The sequence below is a fragment of the Dendrobates tinctorius genome, unplaced genomic scaffold (genome assembly GCF_039654945.1).
Source record: "Dendrobates tinctorius isolate UK_male_01 unplaced genomic scaffold, ASM3965494v1 ptg000003l, whole genome shotgun sequence".
NCBI lineage: Eukaryota > Metazoa > Chordata > Amphibia > Anura > Dendrobatidae > Dendrobates > Dendrobates tinctorius.
The window spans coordinates 88,490,507-88,509,567 of record NW_027361671.1 but is presented as its reverse complement, the minus strand read 5'-3'; the positions used below and the strand labels follow the sequence as shown (position 1 = coordinate 88,509,567).

At 41.0% G+C, this 19,061-nt stretch overlaps 1 protein-coding gene across 2 annotated transcripts in view; it reads left to right on the top strand.

Moving 5' to 3' along the window:
• Positions 1-19,061, top strand: part of SRRM4 (serine/arginine repetitive matrix 4) — a 255,499-nt gene that overhangs the window by 181,797 nt on the left and 54,641 nt on the right. For both annotated transcript variants that reach the window (XM_073559475.1, XM_073559466.1), the window contains 2 exons: positions 7,072-7,164; positions 18,460-18,601. In XM_073559475.1, coding sequence (XP_073415576.1) covers positions 7,072-7,164; positions 18,460-18,601 — 235 coding nt within the window. The remainder of the gene's footprint in view (positions 1-7,071; positions 7,165-18,459; positions 18,602-19,061) is intronic.

The window sequence follows — 19,061 nt, the reverse complement described above, 5'->3', positions numbered from 1 at the left end:
GATGTACCAGTCCCCTCTTTTAACCAGCTGTTTCACAACTCTAGGCCCACACCTGTCAGTGACCTGTCAGTAAATTAGCAATCAGTATTTATTTGCTGAGGAAGTGTGGCTAGACCACAGAATTGGCACAAAAGATTTAGATGCTAAAAATGTAGACTGATATCTGGACCACACAATTATCACAAACTATTTTCATTCTGATATGTGGACTCTTGACTGGACCACACTATAAATACAAACTATTTAGATTCTTAAATGTGGACTCCTGGCTGGACCACAGTATTAGCAAAAAGGATTCAGATTCTGAAATGTGGCCTTGTGCCTGGACCACACTATTAGCAGAAAGAATTTAGATTCCAAAATGTGGCCTGGTGTCTGGATTCCACTATTAGCAGAAAGGATTTAAATGCAGAAATATGGCTGATGTCTGGACCTTAGTATTGGCAGAAAGGATTTAGATTCAGAAATGTGGCCTGGTGTCTGGACCACACTATTGCCAGAAAGAATTCAGATTCAGAAATATGGCCTGGTTTCTGGCCCTCACTATTAGCTGAAAGGATTTGGATTCAGAAATGGGACATTATCTCTCGACCACACTATTAATAGACAGGATTTAGATTCAGAAATGTGGTCTAGTGTCTGGACCACACTATTAGCACAAATGATTTAAATTCTGAAATATGGACTCTTGGCTGCACCACACTATTAGCAAAAAGGATTTAGACTCTGAAATGTGGACTCCTGGCCGCATCACATTATAAGCACAAGCAATTTAGGTTCTCAAATGTGGACTCCTGGCTGCACCACACTATTAGCACAAACTATTTAGATGCTGGAAGGTCGATTTGACACAGGATCCTATCTAACTGAACTAGCTGACAATAAACTGCCTATCTAATTATCTGACTACTTACAGCAGTAGCAGCATCTCTATGCTGTTACACTAACAAAATGGTGCAAAAACAACACATCCACTTTATATATGGAAAGGGACATGTGACTTCGGCAACCAATGACAGAAGCCCATGTATCTAGATATTCTGGATGATTTGTGCACCCTGATTGCTGGAATCTTCATATATTAAGTTAAAAAAAATTACAGTCCGTGGCTACTCTGACATCTCTCCTCATCAAACACGTCCCCACCGCTCATCATACAGTACCATTATCCTAGCCAAAGTCTGAACAAAAGTATTAGTTGAAACAATGATTTACCGAACTTTGGCCGAATTTCGCTGATCTTGAGGAAAACTGCTCGAGAATCCGAACACGAATCTGAATGTGAAAATGTTCGTACCGAATTTGAGATTGACAAACATTTGTGGAACAAGTTCACTCATTTCTACTTTCCACCTCTGCAGAATAGCAGTGACATCACCATCATTATAAGGTGGATCACATCATGCAGCTGCTTATGGGCCTGTCAAACTAAGCGATATTGCTAGCAATATCGCTATAACGTCACTGGTTTTTGTGACGCAGCAGCGATATTGCTAGCGATATCGCTATGTGTGATACTTATCTCCCACCGGCTCCCCCGCTGATTATCGCTGATCGCGCAAGAACGGCCTGGGCCGTTTCTCGCTGTCAGCTGCCTGCTGGGCTTCCTGTGGTGCCGACGAGCGACGCGTGGACGCGGGCGGGAGGACGTCAGGATCGCCTCGTCTGACAGGTAAGTAACGACCCCTGACCGCTGCTATGTCACTGGTGAGATCTGCCTGTGTGGCAGCTCACTAGCGACCACTTAGCGATGCACCAGCGATCCTGACCGCTTCATATCGCTGGTCGGGATCGCTGGTGCATCGCTAAGTGTGGCAGTACCTTTAGTGATCCTCTGCTCCTGTGGCATGATGCTTATATCTTTAATTATTGACACAAATGTAACTGAATGCAGAAAGCAAAAAACCAGTGTTCTACCAGTTCTCCAAGCCAATTGTCAGTTTAACTATCGGAAGAACTGGTAAATTTGTGCTCTGGGAAGGTGGAAAAATGGCACTTTCTAGGAGACACCTTACAACGTTGCCTCATGACAGAAGCAGCTGTTCATAAATGCAGGTTTTAGATAAAGTGGGGCCCTGGGTAAAAGATTAAAGTGGGGCCCCAAATGATAACATATTGCACCAGCACACAGAAACATTTCGGTTGTATTTACATGCACTGAGTTCAGGCCGTTAAACGAGCGTGATCGACAATATTGAAGTTATTCAGCGCTTGTTCCTGAGTTTCTTTACACCAGCTGAGGAAGAATTATGGGGACAGATAGCCCTTCATACAGTATAATGCAGGTCCCATGGTCCTTGATAGAGTATACTGCAGCCCCCTCAGAGTATACTGCAGCCCCCCTCAGAGTATACTGCAGGCCCCCCTCAGAGTATAATGCAGCCCCTTCAGAGTATAATGCAGCCCCCCTCAGAGTATACTGCAGTCCCACTCACAGTATAATTCAGCTGCAGCCCCCTCAGGGCATAGTGCAGACACACACACAATATAAAGCAGACGCACCATCCAGCATTATTACACACACACATTAATGCAGACACACACAATACTTACCTCTCTCTGTTGCCCCGCTGCTCTGGCTTCTGCAGCTCCACTGCTGGCACAGCGTGGCGCACGATGAAGTGACTGAGTCAGAAGCAGAGGGGGAATGATGGGAGAGGGAGCGTAATCTGACTCTCTCTCCTTCATCACTGCTTTTTTTCAAATGTATCTGCGTCTATGATGAATGTTGATTGCGCAATGCGGGGGGAGGGCGGTGCCGGGCCCCTACTACTCATGGGTCCCATGTAGTACAAAAACTTGGCACTCAAAAGAAAAATTGATTTGACAGTTCCTTTATTGTAAAAGGCATCCAGTTAAATATACTTCTTTTACTTAAAGAAGTAAAAGAAGTATATTTAACTGGATGCCTTTTACAATAAAGGAACTGTCAAATCAATTTTTCTTTTGAGTGCCAAGTTTTTGTACTACATTGTTAGTTGGCTGGATACCCGACTTGTGCACCTCTCTCCACACTGAGTGCTGTGTTTTTTCTATTTTACTCATGGGCCCCATAGCGGCTGCATAGTGTGCCGCTATTAGCAGTACACCACTGACTGGGGGCCCCTGGAGGAGTTGGGGCCCTAGGCAGCTGCCTGGTCTGCCTGCCCTTAACGCCGGCCCTTCATAAATGTAACTATGTACCTAGTATGATGTCAAGACAGGGTTTACCTTGGTATTTGTCCTTTACATATGTTGTTCCCCATATGTTATTGTGATCTTATTTCTACTTATAGAAGACATAGTGGATTGCACAAGTTATCTGTTTATTGTAAAGACCAGTTTAATTACATTTTTAACATCTTTGTGAAGATCATTCCTTACTTATGGCTTTACATGAATCTGTTGCCAAGAATTTTAACATTTGTATTGAAATGTGATAGGTATCATATCCAAACATGTTACTTTTCCATTCAAGATAACTGTTTGATATAAAGAAAAATGACATTATCATCACAATAGTACAGTGAGTAATAATATTCACATTGTCTATTGCTGCTCCATTTCCATTCCTTCATGTAGATCAGATAAGTTGAAAGGAGACATGCTGTTTTTTCCTGTTCTATTCTGATTGCAAGGCATATTTGGATGACATGAACTACAGGGGACTTCCTTTCTATCTTCTGAAGAGCAGTCGTGATTATTATTGCTGTCAGTAATAACATTAGGAGTCACTGACTTAGCAGTTGGTGCTCGGTTTGCAGGAAATTGGCGTGCTTAGGTTCTGCCATGAGATGGTAGACAGAATTAAAGTTGCCCAGCTTTTTTTTCCCAGGGAATATATTGTGGATGTATTTTGTGGAACAGCTTAATACATTAAATTTTAATTTCTTGTCATACCGAGGCAATGTCAAGTTGGTGAAGTAATATATTTTCTCAATAAATCATTTTAGAAATGAATAAAGCAGCTCAGTGTAGATAACCCCATTTTTCTATGTAGCGAGCATTTGAAAAGCACAACAGCCATTGTATAACAATCATTCACATAAAAGTGAGCCACCCATGCCTTTGGTAATGTTAAGCAAGGCAAGTTATTATGCCTTGGGCCAATTTCCAATATCCTTAATACACTGATCAAAATATAAACCCAACAATTTTGTTTTTGCCCCCATTTTTCAAGAGCTGAACTTAAAGAACTAAGATTTTTTTTCTATGCGCACAAAAGGTCTTTTTCTCACATATTTTCTTTTTTTCTTTTTCTTACATATTGTTCATAAATTTCTCTAAATCTGTGTTAGTGGATACTTCTCCTTTGCCGACATAATCCATCCACCTCACCAGGGTGGAATATTAAGATGCTGATTAGAAAGCATATTTATTGCACAGGTGTGCCATAGGCTGGGAACAATAAATAGCCTATCTAAAATACGCAGTTTTTTAGTATTGGGGAGGTCAGAAAACCAGACAGTATCTGGTGAGGCCACCATTTACCTCACGCAGTACAACAAACCATCTTCATGTACAGTTGACCATGTTGTTGATAGTGGCCTGTGGAATGTTGGTCCACTCATCTTCAATGTCTGTGTGAAGTTGCTGGATTTTGGCATGAACTTGAACACGCTGTTGAATACGCTGATCCAGAGTATTCCAAACATGCTCAATGGGTGATTTGTCTGGTGAGTATGCTGGCCATGCAATACCTTTGTATGCCATTGAAGAAGAGTGGACCAGCATTCCACAGGCCACAGTTCACAACCTGATCAACTCTATACGAAGATGTGTTGCACTGTGTGAGTCAAATAGTGGCCACATCAGATATTGGCTGGTTTTCTGACCTCCCCGGACCACAATACTATAAAACTGCACATTCTAGAGTGGCCTTTTATTGTGACCACTCTGAGGCCCACCTATGGAATAATCATGATGTCTAATCAGCATCTTGATATTCCACACGTGTGAGGTGGATGGATTATCTCGGCAAAGGAGAAATGCTCACCAAAACAGATTCCAATACATTTGTGAAAAATATTTGAGATACCAAAAGGAAACTATAAGGAAATGTCATTCATAGGACAAGGAAAGTGTTCTATATTCCACTTCACTTGTAAATTTGTCAAATTCACCTAATTTGTTTGATGCGGTGTATTGCACCCACTAGGGGACAAGTGTAGTAGTGGCTGAGGGTACAGATGCACAGCAGAAGTGACTGGTACATTAGTGTTTGTAGTGGCTGGTTATTAGCTACAAGAAGAATTGGAATGTAGGTTGTATCATCCACTGGTTAGTTGGGCCAAATGGAAATTTGCTAAGACAGTTTGTCTATTCAAATAAACTTCCCAGAAAATTTTTCAGAAGAGGCACTCAGCATAGTGATTACAGTTCCTTGAAATGTGTAAGCTCATTGGTTCCACTAAAAAATCACACGTTCATTGAAGAACTCATGAAGAGTCAGAGAACTTCTGTTGTTAGAACAGTATAAGGTTGGTGAGCTGCTTAGTGATGGTGTCATGCCTCAAGTGTAGAAACAAAAGACATCCATAAGTTATACTGTGACTAAACAAAATTTTCAAAACTATACATGAGGTTCTAATTTTGACCAAAGTTTAAAAGCTCTGGTTCACTGTAACAATTGTTATCATGCATATCTCTCAGATTGTGTTTCCCCAGCAGCCAGGCCTCACTATCAAGAAGACTCACTACCTTCCCTGGACTCCTAGGGGCAACTTGCACTAGACCTGCTTTTCAAACATAAACTGTGATTTCTCTATAACCACTTTAGCCAGGCTATCATAGAAACTTCAGGAGCCATCTTGTGCTCATAGTAGCAAGGGGGTCTGGCTCATTCTCCACCAGGGTGCCTTAGTTTATAAAAATTATTTGTAACTCAGTGACACTATTTTTGTATCACAGCACCATGTCACATCTGGCCACTTACTAATGGAGATGCCTTGACATCAGCTTCAGAAGCATGGTATCAAGGCCAATTCTCCCAAGTGCCATGTGTCTAACAGAAAGCTACCTGTATCACTACTTCAAGGTGAAACCTCCACTTTTACCCACATTACAAATTATAGTGACCAGGGTTGGCTGTGGACCAGTGGGCCCTTCTTCGCTATTGAATTTTCCTCATAGCATTCCAAGAGCTTTTTTTTGTTTTCATTTTTTTGTCAATACAAGCAGTAATTTTTATTCACACCATTTTGTGATCTATACAACCTTCTGATCTTTATCACTTTCTGATCTTTATTACTTTCTGAACTTTATTCTATTTTTATATGAGGCAAGGCAACCAAGAACAGCAATTTTGTAATTTAATTTTTTCTCCCGCTTTTGGTGTCCACCACATGGAAAATTTAATATAGTTTTTATTTAGACAGTTATGCACGTACTCAGTGCCCATGTGCCACTTTGATATACAGAGATTAACTATGGAGGCTAATATACTGTATATATCTCCAGTTGACACACAGTTCATGACAGACCCCCAAGAAAGCCCTCTCGAAATGTGTGTCGGGGTTGTGGTGGCATGATCTGACTTAGGCATCAATGGGTGTGTTGCGAATATCATGTTCATCCTTATAAATCTGTGTGTCAACTTCACTTCCTATAATGGAGTAGGGTGATTTTTCACCATTGGTGATTATTGCACTTTATATGACCTAGATCTTTCCATTCTATGTTACTAGGCTATTATGTTATTTTACTTTATATATGTCAGTTACTGTTTGAACATTCATCTCATAACTTTCGATATTTACGTCATGTGCTCATGACTGCACCCCCTACTTACCCAAGTCTTCGCCCCTTGTTTTTAATTTTTTTATGTATTTTTGTGATAATTGCAATTTCTAATAAAATCAACTTTTTACCATTATAAGGGATACATTCCTCCATGTTTTTCTCATTAGAATTTGTATTCAATAGTTTGTATTCGTATGTATAACAAATTAGCGGAAATTAATTTGCATGTTGACAAAGTAACAACTGCTGTAATTGGTTAACTCAGTACTATTATACATGTACCGTATAAATATATTTATTTTTGGGCAACATAAATGAAACTAATGTGATTCTATTCTATTTTTTTCATAGCTCACGTGGAAGGCCACGAAAATCCCACCATCATCATTACCAACATTCTCGCTCTTCAAGCACTGAGTCCAGGTCCTTAAGTTGTGAAAACAGGTACCGTAATATACAAGTGGCACTAAACAATAATCCATTGTCCATATCTGCCAAATAAATCATAGGGTCTCACTGTTCCCTATTGTTTTTTTTTTCTTTTTTGGATTTAATTATAACAATTATTTTGCTAATGTTAAAGAAAAAATAATTGGCAATTATCTGATGTTCCACCAATGACAACTAGGACTAACAAGGCTCAAGTTGCGCTACAGAGTGCAATTTGTTATTCATTCTGAATTTTTCATAATTTATATAATCTGTCATTTTTTATGTTACACATATACGTAGCACTGTCTCACTAGATATATTTTATAAGAAAAAAATGATTGACAGAGTTTTTTTAGAAGAAAATTATTTATAGATTTTAATCTGTAAAGATGATGACATGTAGACTACTTAGGTCTCTTCATCATAGTTCATGGTTTAACACAATAGTGCACATTTATCAAGCTAAATGTATCAAAATTCTGGCATAATCTTGTCATAGCACTGTTGCAGGATATCCCGAGGCTCCTTCCCTATCCCTAAAGCTAGGGGCACCCTAGCTATCCCTGCTCCCTGGATTATTTCTGATGGTGAAGATGCCAGGGCCACAAACCTTGCTGAGCTCCTAAATGAGTGCTTATCTGTCCCCTCCCCCACCCAGGGAAGTGGGGAGTTGTAGTGTGGAAGAATACACAAACAAGACTAACAAGGGATGATGTAAAGGGATAAATGAAAATACCAATCATACAAATATGCACTGTTATGCAGTGACCCCTGTGACAGCTAGGGGGCACTGTATGGGTCATGCACACAGGAATATCTATTGTGGTAATGGAGAAAGGATGACCGGCAGGGTTGTAAATAGCCGAGATGTATCACAAGGGTGGGTGCCTTGTGATGGAAGCTGAAACATGTTGATCAGCAGAGGTACTGCTGAGGTTTTGTTACAGTGTGTATTGGGAAAGCTTCTAGGTGACATGGCACAGGCGCCCGACAAGATGTAATGGCAAATACAAAAGAAGGAGGCAGTGCAGGGACGCTATAGAGGGGGGTTGATGGACAGCTGGGAGGCAGCTTAACAGAGGGACACTCCATACCTCTGTGACAGAATGCAGATTTGAGGAGCTATTTATAAATGTCTATATCTTGGCGTTAATGGGGGTCAGAAACAGAAGAGCCACCTTCACAGAGTGCAGCCTTAGTGCTGCTGAAGGTGGCTCTTTTAGTGAAAAACGCCTGGGGGGGTGACAGGTCAATTTAAATGTTCATTTTTTTTCCACATTTCAAAAATTTCTGTGAAGCATCTGAAGAGTTAATAAACTTCTTAAATGTTTGAGCACCTTGAGTGGTGCAGTTTTTAGAATGGTGTCATATTGGGATATTTTCTATCATATAGACCCCTCAAAGTCACTTCAAATATGAGATGCCAAGGCGGACAGAAAATAACCCAGGGGTGGGGAGCCATCACTTGTCCATCTTTCAGGAATCACTTTCAGCTTTGGGTTATTTTCTGTCCACCTTGGCATTACACTTTGCCTGTTTCAGTGTCACTTTAGTGCAATACTTTAAGTTTCTTTGTTGGTGCCATAGAGCTGGACTCACCCATGTTTGCTGATTGGTCCATATGTTGTTCCTCTTTACCTAGATGTAGTCTACCATAATTCTTGAGATTTCTGAGGATGTGTTCTGGTTTTGCATATATTTCCCTCTTCACTGTTAAATTAAATTGCTTACATACAGCGTTTTGGGATATTTTCGTATTGTGCTAAATCTAGTATTTATATCTTTGGACTTATATACATTATTGATACTTATTTATTTTCATAATTGTGGACACTTTGTATATATTACGCTTTTTATATATGAGACATACATCTTTGTAGTGTATACTTGTTTATAATTATGAAGTTTCTTGTCATTTAATGGTGGCTCTCTTGTCAAGACATTTCTGCCTTTTATACTTGTTCTATGTTTTTAAATATTACTAATTTCAATTTTATATTTTGGATCTCTTTTAATCTGTTGATCAGTATCATCAGATTATTGTACATATCTATTTACTGCATGTATTTACTCCATTCACTGCTAGCAAGCAGCCTGAATGGTACAACTTCCCACCTCTACTGCCTCTATTTTCTGTTGCAATATATCCAAATGGTACAACTCCATACTTCTGCTGCTTTACCATTTTGCTGCAAATTTTAATGTGCTTGCTAAAGCTTTGGTATAATTCATTTGTTGCACTGTATGTAATACTTACTGCTTAAAGGCCCCTTTACAATGGTCGCTAATGAGCTGCCACACAGGCAGATCTCACAGCGATGTAGTGACGCAGCAGCAGTCATTACTTACCTTTCAGACGCGGCGATCCTGACGTCCTCCCGCCCACGTCCACGTGTCGCTCGTCGGCGCCAGCAGGAAGCCCAGCAGGAAGCGTTCGACGAGAAATTGAGCTGCATGATCTTACACGATCAGCGACAGACAGGGGGGAGCCGGTCAGAGGTAAGTATCACACATAGCGATATCGCTAGCGATATCGCTGCTGCGTCACAAAATCGGTGACGCTTTAGCGATATCGCTAGCGATATCGCTATGTCTAAAGGCCCCTTTAGATCCGTGACTGGGGTATCTCTAGATCTTATCAGGTGGAAGGTGCTATAGCATATTGACACAGCCTGGTCTAGTGCCTTTGATCATCTAACCATCCCCTGGTGTGCTGGCCCAAGCTGCCAAATTATACCCAACCAGCTCCCACAATTCCTCTCTCCTGACCCTGTAGTGTGGCCCATAAATGTAGTAGTTCCTAAGGGGATGCACTCAGTGTGGGGTGCAGCATGCAAGCATCCCATAAGCAAAGCATCACAGAAGCTAAGCATCATCACCACCCTATCCCCCCTCCATCACGACTCAGCCACTCTATACTTCCCTTTCCCATGTACAGCTCCCATGCACTCCTCACCTTCCTGAGAAACTACAGCCCATCTTGCCCAAACACATCGTAGAAAAAACTACTTACAATTCCAACAACTATTTGCTCTTTATCTTCCTAATCCTACTGATTTCAGGGCACAACTCCCCCAACCCTGGTCCACCATCCCCCAACCTCAACCCCTACCTTACCTCATATCGAAACCATAATAATCTTATTAATATTACTTGCACTCCCTCATCTCCATCCGTTAATTGTGCCCTCTGGAATCCACGGTCTGCTTGTAACAAGCTTCTTTTCCTACACAACTACTTTCTGAACAACTATCTTAATCTGTTGGCCCTCACTGAAACCTGGATTCAGGATTCTGACACTGTCTCTCCTGCTGCCATTTCCTATGGTGGCTTACAATTCTCTCACTCCCTGAGACCCACAAACTGACATGGTGGTGGAGTCGGCATACTCTTGTCCTCACAATGCACTTTCCAGGTCATCCCCCCAGTTCCATCACTCTTATTCCCTTCTTTTGAGTTCCACACCATCAGGCTCTTCTGTCCCCTCTCCCTCAGAGTAGTGGTCATATACCGGCCCCCAGGCTCACCCACCCACTTCCTTGACCACTTTTCAGCCTGGCTGCCGCACTTCATGTCCTCAGAACTTCCAACCCTTATCCTGGGAGACTTCAACATCCCCATTAACAGCCCTACTTCCACATCTACATCCCAGCTTCTATCACTAACCATCTCTCTAGGCCTCTCGCAGCTTTCAACCTCTGAGACACACAAGGACCCTTGATCTGGTCTTTGGCCGGCTCTGTTCAATCTCCAACCTAAATAACTCACCGCTTCCAGTCTCTGACCACAACATTCCCTCCTTCACGCTCACAAATCCTCGCCCACCCCAGCTCACTCCTACCTACCACACAGTCAGAAATCTACAAGCCATTAACCTTCAGACACTTTCAGACTCCCTACACTCATCACCGTCCCCAATATCCTCTTTTTCCTGTCCTAATCAGGCTGTTCATCACTACAATGACACTCTTAGAAGCACCCTTGACCAAGTAACTCCCCTCAACCTCAGAACCTCCAAGCACAGAGTGAAAAAGCCCTGGCTCACATCGCAAACTCAACTTCTCCAGCGATGCTCTAGGAGTGCTGAATGCCTATGGAGAAAACCCGCACACCAGAAGACTTCATCCACTTCAAATTTATGTTATGAACCTATAACGCTGCCCTTCACCTCGCCAAACAGACCTACTTCACCACCCTGATCTCCTCACTAGCCAGCAACCCCAAGAAACTTTTTGACACTTTTCACTCCCTCCTCAGGCCAAAAGCACAAGCCCCTAGACATTTGTGCTGATGACCTGGCCTCCCACATTACAGAAAAAATAGATAATATCCATCAGGAAATCTGCTCCCAACCACCAAGTGCTGTGACTCCCATCCCTTCCTGCTTCTCCCTTGGCTCACTTTCCACATTTGATCCCATCACAGAAGAAGAAGTCTCCAGACTCCTCTCTTCTTCTCGTCCGACTACATGCACTACTGACCCCATTCCCTCACATCTCCTCCAGTCTCTCTCTCCAGTCGTCACAACCCACCAAACTACAATCTTTAATCTCTTCCTCTCCTCGGGCATTTTCCCATCCTCCTTCAAACACGCCATTGTTACTCCATTACTAAAGAAACCCGCTCTCGACCCATCCTGCACAAACAACTACAGACCAGTCTCCAATCTCCCCTTCATCTCTAAACTTTTGGAGTGCCTAGTTTACTCCCACCTTACCCGTTACCTCTCCACTCACTCCCTTCTAGACCCTTCACAGTCCGGCTTCCGCCCCCTACATTCGACTGAAACTGCACTCATCAAAGTGACCAATGACTTTCTGACAGCAAAGCGTAACGGTGACCACTCTCTGCTCATTCTTCTTGACCTATCTGCAGCTTTCGATACTGTTGACCACCATCTCCTACTCTCTAGGCACCAGTCACTAGGCATTAAGGACACTGCTCTTTCCTGGTTCTCGTCCTATCTCTCTGACAGCTCCTTCAGTGTTTTGTTCTCTGGCTCCACATCATCTCCTCTTCCTCTTGCTGTCGGCGTACCTCAGGGCTCAGTCCTTGGCCCCCTTCTTTTCTCTCTCTACACGGCCCCAATTTGACATACCATCAGCAGATTTGGCTTTCGGTACCATCTTTATGCTGATGACACACAACTATATACGTCTTCCCCCAACCTTACCCCCTCTGTACTACAGAACGCCAGTGACTGTCTGTCCGCAGTCTCCAATATCATGTCCACTCTCTATTTTAAACTCAACCTCTCCAAAACTGAACTTCTTCTGCTTCCGCCGTCTACTAACCTCCCTAAATCTGACATTTCCCTCTCCGTGGGTGGTACCACAATAACACCCCGGCAGCAGGCGCGCTGTCTGGGTGTTAAGTGTGCCACCAATCTCTCCTTCACATCCCATATGCAATCCCTTGCCCGCTCTTGCCGCTTACACCGAAAGAACATCTCTAGAATCCACCCTTTTCTCACCATGGAAACAACATAAACCCTCACTGTAGCATTGATCCACTCCCGCCTGGATTGCTGCAATGCTCTATTGATTGGCCTCCCTGTCACTCGACTATCCCCTCTCCAGTCCATACATAATGCAGCAGCCTGGGTCATCCATCTGGTTAATCGGTACTCGGACATGTCTGCTCTTCGTCAGTCATTACACTGGCTGCCCATTCATTATAGGATCCAATTCAACGTACTTGTTCTCACCCACAAAGCTCTCCACAGTGCGGCACCCCCCTACATCTCCTCCCTCATTTCTGTCTATCGGCCTAGTCGATCGCTGCGCTCTGCAAACGACTTTCGACTAACCTCTGCACTAATCCGTACCTCCCAATACCGACTCCAAGACTTCTCCCGTGCTGCTCCTATTCTCTCGAATGCTCTACCCCAAGAACTTAGGACTAACCACAATTTTTCATAGTTTTAGGCGCTCCCTCAAAACACATTTGTTCAGAGCGGCCTATCACGTTCAATAATAAGTCATTCTATGTGTAAGTGTGCGTGTGTAGCCCATTCACTATCTCCATCCATCCTTCACTCCCTCAAGATGGCTGGGCCTTCATTGTAAATACACCATTGTAAATACACACCTGTACTTTGTATCTCCCCCACTTCATTGTAATTTGTAAGCTCTCACGAGCAGGGTCGTCTGATTTCATCTTATTTTGCTTTAATTATTGTATTGTTAACTTTGTCACTTATGACTGGTGTTTTGAAACTGTTAAACTGTAAACCGCTGTGGAATATGTTGGCGCTATATAAATAAAGATTATTATTATTATTACTGGAAGTGCCAGTTTCATATGTTTTCTGGTCATTTTTGCTAATATAGGGATTATAAGAATGTATATGTTGTAGCATATAATAGGTTATAAGTAGATGTATAAATGCAGTACAAACAGATTTTGAACTTACCCTTGCATAACATACCTTTATGTGTTTTTAAGTTGTTTCCTTACTTATACTTAACCTGAGTATGTTTCCAAGAGGTTCCCTAATACCAGTTGCTAGCAAAGATTAATAGAGAATGAGGAGCACATAGATCTGGCAATATCTGTCAGAAAAGGTCTTTGATTGCCACATACAGTGAGTTCTAGATCATTGGAACCCTCTTAATGGAGCTCAGAGCTTGAAGCCAAATGCTAACTAATTAGCAATTGTATTTGTGAAACCACCTGATTTTTTAATATATCCAAGAATATTTAGAATTGAGAGTCCTCAGTGGTTGATACCTTTTAATGGCTATCTGAAAAGATGGTAACACATTGCAAGCTTTCGAGACTACGCAGGTCTCTTCATCAGGCTAAACTACTACAAAATCTGAAGAATCACATATTTATACACAAGACAGCACATAAATAACTCAAGAGATTAGACAAGTGATGTGAAGCAGAATAGTCATTGTGGGAGAGAGATAAGCATAAATATTGGAGAATATTGGATAAATATTGTGAATATATCCATTTATTCACAGTTTTTCACAAATAACACAAACAAGCATGTAACTGTATGATTGTTAGATATAAAGGAAAGCATCTATTGAATGCAAGAAAAGTAAATGGCAATATACAGTGGGTACAGAAAGTATTCAGACACATGCTGTCCATTTCCTTGTGATACTCCTTGAGATGGTTCTACTCCTTCATTGGAGTCCAGCTGTGTTTAATCAAACTGATAGGACTTGATTTGTAAAGGAACACACCTGTCTATATAAGACCTCACAGCTCACACTGCATGTCTGCCCAAATGAGAATCATGAGGCCAAAGGAACTGGCCAAGGAGCTCATAGACAGAATTGTGGCAAGGCAGACATCTGGCCAAGGTTGCACAATAATTTCTGCACTACTCAAGGTTCTTAAGAGCACAATGGTCACCATAATCCTTAAATGGAGGAGATTTGGGACCACCAGAAGTCTTCCAAGACCTGGACATCCAACCAAACTGAGCAATCATGGGAGAAGAGCCTTGATGAGAGAGGTAAAGAATAACCCCAAGATCACTGTGGCTGAACTCCCCAGATGCAATAGAGAGATGGAAGAAAGTTCCACAAATTCAACTATCACTACAGCACTCCACCAGTCGAGCCTTTATGGCAGAGTGGCCTGACGGAACCCTCTCCTCAGTGCCAGAAATATGAAAGCCCAAATAGAGTTTGCTAACAAAACACATGAAGGACTCACAGACTATGACAAAAAAAATTCTCTGGTCTGATGAGACGAAGATAGAACTTTTTGGTGACAATTCTAAGCGGTATGTGTGGAGAAAACCAGGCACTGCTCATCACCTGCCCAATACAATCCCAACAGTGAAACATGGTAGTGGCAGCATCATGTTATAGGGGTGTTTTTCAGCTGCAGGGACAGGATGACTGGTTGCAATTGAACGAAACATTAATGCGGCCAAGTACTGGGATATCCTGGATAAAAACCTCTTCCAGAGTGCTCTGGACCTCAGACTTGGCCAAAGGTTCACCTTCCAACAAGACAATGACCCTAAGCACACAGCTAAAATAACAAAGAAGTGGCTTCAGAACAACTCTGGCCATTCTTAACTGGCTCAGACAGAGCCCTGACCTAAACCCAAATGAGCATCTCTGGAGAGAACTGAAAATGGCTGTCCACCAATGTTCACCATCCAACCTGATGTAACCGGAGATGATCTGCAAAGAAGAATGGCAGATGATCCACAAATCCAGGTGTGAAAAACTTGTTGCATCATTCCCAAGAAAACTCATGGCTGTACTAGCTCAAAAGGGTGCTTCTACTCAATACTGAGCAAAGGGTCTGAATACTTATGACCATGTGATATTTCAGTTTTTCTTTTTCAATTAATTTGCAAAACCTTCTATATTCCTGCTTTTTTCAGTCAAGATGGCTGCAGAGTGTACACTAATGAGAAAAAATGAACTTTTTTGATTTTGCCAAATGGCTTTAATGAAACAAAGAGTGAAAAATTTAAAGGGTTCTGAATACTTTCCATACCCTCTGTAACTTATGTAAGTGATGTTGAAGTGATATTTTGGTCTATCATTTATATTTTCTTTTATAACAGCTTTTGTAACTTTCCATGAATGGAGACAAGCAGTTCTAACTTCAGTTTTTCAATCACTTTTGGACACCTACAATGAGAGATCAATAGTGTTCCCCAACTCCTCAAGGCCACCAACAGATCACATTTTCAGGATCTCCTTAGTGTTAGATCATGTGTTCAGGATTTACTTAGTATTGTGCAGGTGATTGAATTATCTCCTGTGCAATACTTAGCAAAACCTGAAAACATTATCTGCTGGAGGACACTGAGGACTGAACAAGATCTTTGCACCTCATTCCGCAGCCATCTCAAACATTTTTATGGAACTTGCTGTCTGCTTACCTCTAAGAAAGCCAAAATATTAGTACATGATTCCATTAACCTTCTGAATACCTAGTACAACATTCTTCTGTGTGGCCACCTATCCAAAGCTCAAGAGTTCCTTCAGTCTACCCTCAATTCTGCTGCCCAGCTTCTTCACTTCCATCCATTATTTCTCCTCTCCTTACCCCTGTAACAATACCATCTATTTCTACCCTTTACCTAGAAATTACCTCTAAGAAAGCCAAAATATTAGTACATGATTCCATTAACCTTCTGAAAACCTACTGCAACATTCTTCTGTGTGGCCACCTATCCAAAGCTCAAGAGTTCCTTCAGTCTACCCTCAATTCTGCTGCCCAGCTTCTTCACTTCCATCCATTATTTCTCCTCTCCTTACCCCTGTAACAATACCATCTATTTCTACCCTTTACCTAGAAATTACCTCTAAGAAAGCCAAAATATTAGTACATGATTCCATTAACCTTCTGAAAACCTATTGCAACATTCTTCTGTGTGGCCACCTATCCAAAGCTCAAGAGTTCCTTCAGTCTACCCTCAATTCTGCTGCCCAGCTTCTTCACTTCCATCCAATATTTCTCCTCTCCTTACCCCTGTAACAATACCATCTATTTCTACCCTTTACCTAGAAATTTCAGCTCAAAATATTAACAGTGATTAACAAGGCCATCACATCAAGTATATAGTACAGATCATTAAATTGCACACATTTTTTTGTATACTTGTACAAATTCACCATAAATATTGTAAAAGATGTATGAAAGGACTCATCTATTACACCTTTCATACAGTTATCTGGCAGCGGTCTCTTATGTAATTAAATCGATTAAAGCACTTTAAGCACTACACAACTGTTAAATTATAAACCGATTTCTTCCAGGATCCACTAGCCTTGTGGCATTGCAGACTGTAATGGTCACATAATAGGTAATAGGTTCTTAGCCAAATTGGTTCAATGCAAGACACGTTCAGGCACCGGGGGATCCGACCGAAGAACATTGTGTTGGATTCTTGGCATACTGTAGCTGATTTGTGCTCCTCTTACTATGAGGATCTGCTAATAGCCTTCCAACAGAGCTAAATACAGAAAATATTGAGTCCTCATTACAGTCAGTACTTCAGTGGAGCAAGTGTTTCATTTGCCTACTGTAGATATGTTTGAGTAAGAAAAGAAAAAGAACAGAAAATAATAAATATATGATGGTAATAATTGTACATAAATATTTGCATAATATCGAAATGTTTCAGAGAACCAATGCCAAACCTATCTTTTTTTTTGTACCCAATTGACAATGTTTTTTTTTCCATCTGCAATATGATTTGAATTAAGTTTGTGATAAAAAGTAATTTATTATCAGAAAAATTGATTTTCATTCTAAAAAATTTTTTAACAACATTGGGTGGAATTTTTGTTTATTTTTCACTATAAAAAAAACTAAAAAAATATTCCAGTATTAACACTGGCCATTAAAGCAAACTGTGCTGGTAAATCATGTTTTCTAAACCCCAAGTCATCAATTTTGCTGTGTAGATTGAGACAGAGACAGCAGAGAGCGCATGATTTTGCATCTTCCCCCTAAGCACATTCTGGGCCTTTAATGAACATACAATTCCAGAATTGTTCTTTGGATTTTGTTGTTACAGCATTTGCCTTGGAATATAAATAACATTATCTTTGTTCGGTAGGTCAATGTGCTTGTAGTGATTTCATTTTTGTGCAGTTTATGTGTTTCTACTTTTGCACAATACTCTTTTTGGGCTAACGAAAACCCAAACAGAGCAAAGTAGTAGCACCATACTCTATACTAAATGAAGCTGCCACTTCCTGATCTCTAGTAGTCTCTCACTTCATGGAAACATTTCATCATCTTTTCATCCCATTTAGCATATGTGTATATGCCTGCCACTCTATGTCTATATAGACATACCCAAAATAACCTCCCAATCAGATCAGTTTATAAAAATGTTGCAAGATTTTATTAAAAGAACAAGTACATTACTTATTGTCTTTATACCGACAAGCCTACAACCTGCAGTAACCACCGATCGACCAAACCACTGCACGACCAGCTCTACCCTCACCTATTGTATCCTCACCCATCCCTTGTAGATTGTGAGCCCTCGTGGGCAGGGTCCTCGCTCCTCCTTGTTTTTATTATGAATACCCGTCCTCACATGTAAAGCGCTATGGAATAAATGGCGCTATAATAATTAATAATAATGATACCATACTTTTTGCACAACTAATAAATGTAAAATCAAATACAAAATCATATTATGTGAGTGGTTGCAATAAAATAGTTGTAAGGAGAAAATCATTTATGAACCAAGTCAAGGTTTAGTAGCCTAAAATCATCTTGCACTGTGATTAACATTCTAGTTTTCAATCCCTTATCTGTCTTCTGAAATGTAATGGTTTCTTTTCCCTGATTCAGAGCAAGGGAACAACCCAAAGAAGAGAGACATCGGTCAAGAAGAAAGAAACACAAATACCACAATTCTAGGTCTGTAAATAAGAAGCAAAGAGAAGTCACTCCAATATCTGTAGATAGCAGCATCTGCCCCTCCAAGCTGACAGTAAGTGGAAACCTTCATTTTAAAATAGCAGCAACCTGTTATACTTATGTGCTATCTAGAAGGATGGATGGGACGTATTACAGTTGTTTAGATTTGGTGCTGGATGAATTTGAAAACCACAAATCTATTGACTATACAAGTAGAGTTCACAGTGTTGACTTTAAAAATCACATACAGTATTTTTAGATTTCTATACTATAAGATGGATCTACAGTATTTTGTGCCTCATAATAATATAATGCACACGGAGAGTCCATTACGTCCGTGGATTTATTTAGACAATAACAAAGGTGGACAAGCTTGCCACCAAAAGACCTAACGTTCGCGGATTATAAATCAAGTCATAAAACCGACTTAATGCTTGGCATATATCATCAAATCTGTCAAATACTGTGTCGTAAATACTGTGTCTTATATTTTGACAGATAGATAGATATGAGATAGATAGATAGATAGATAG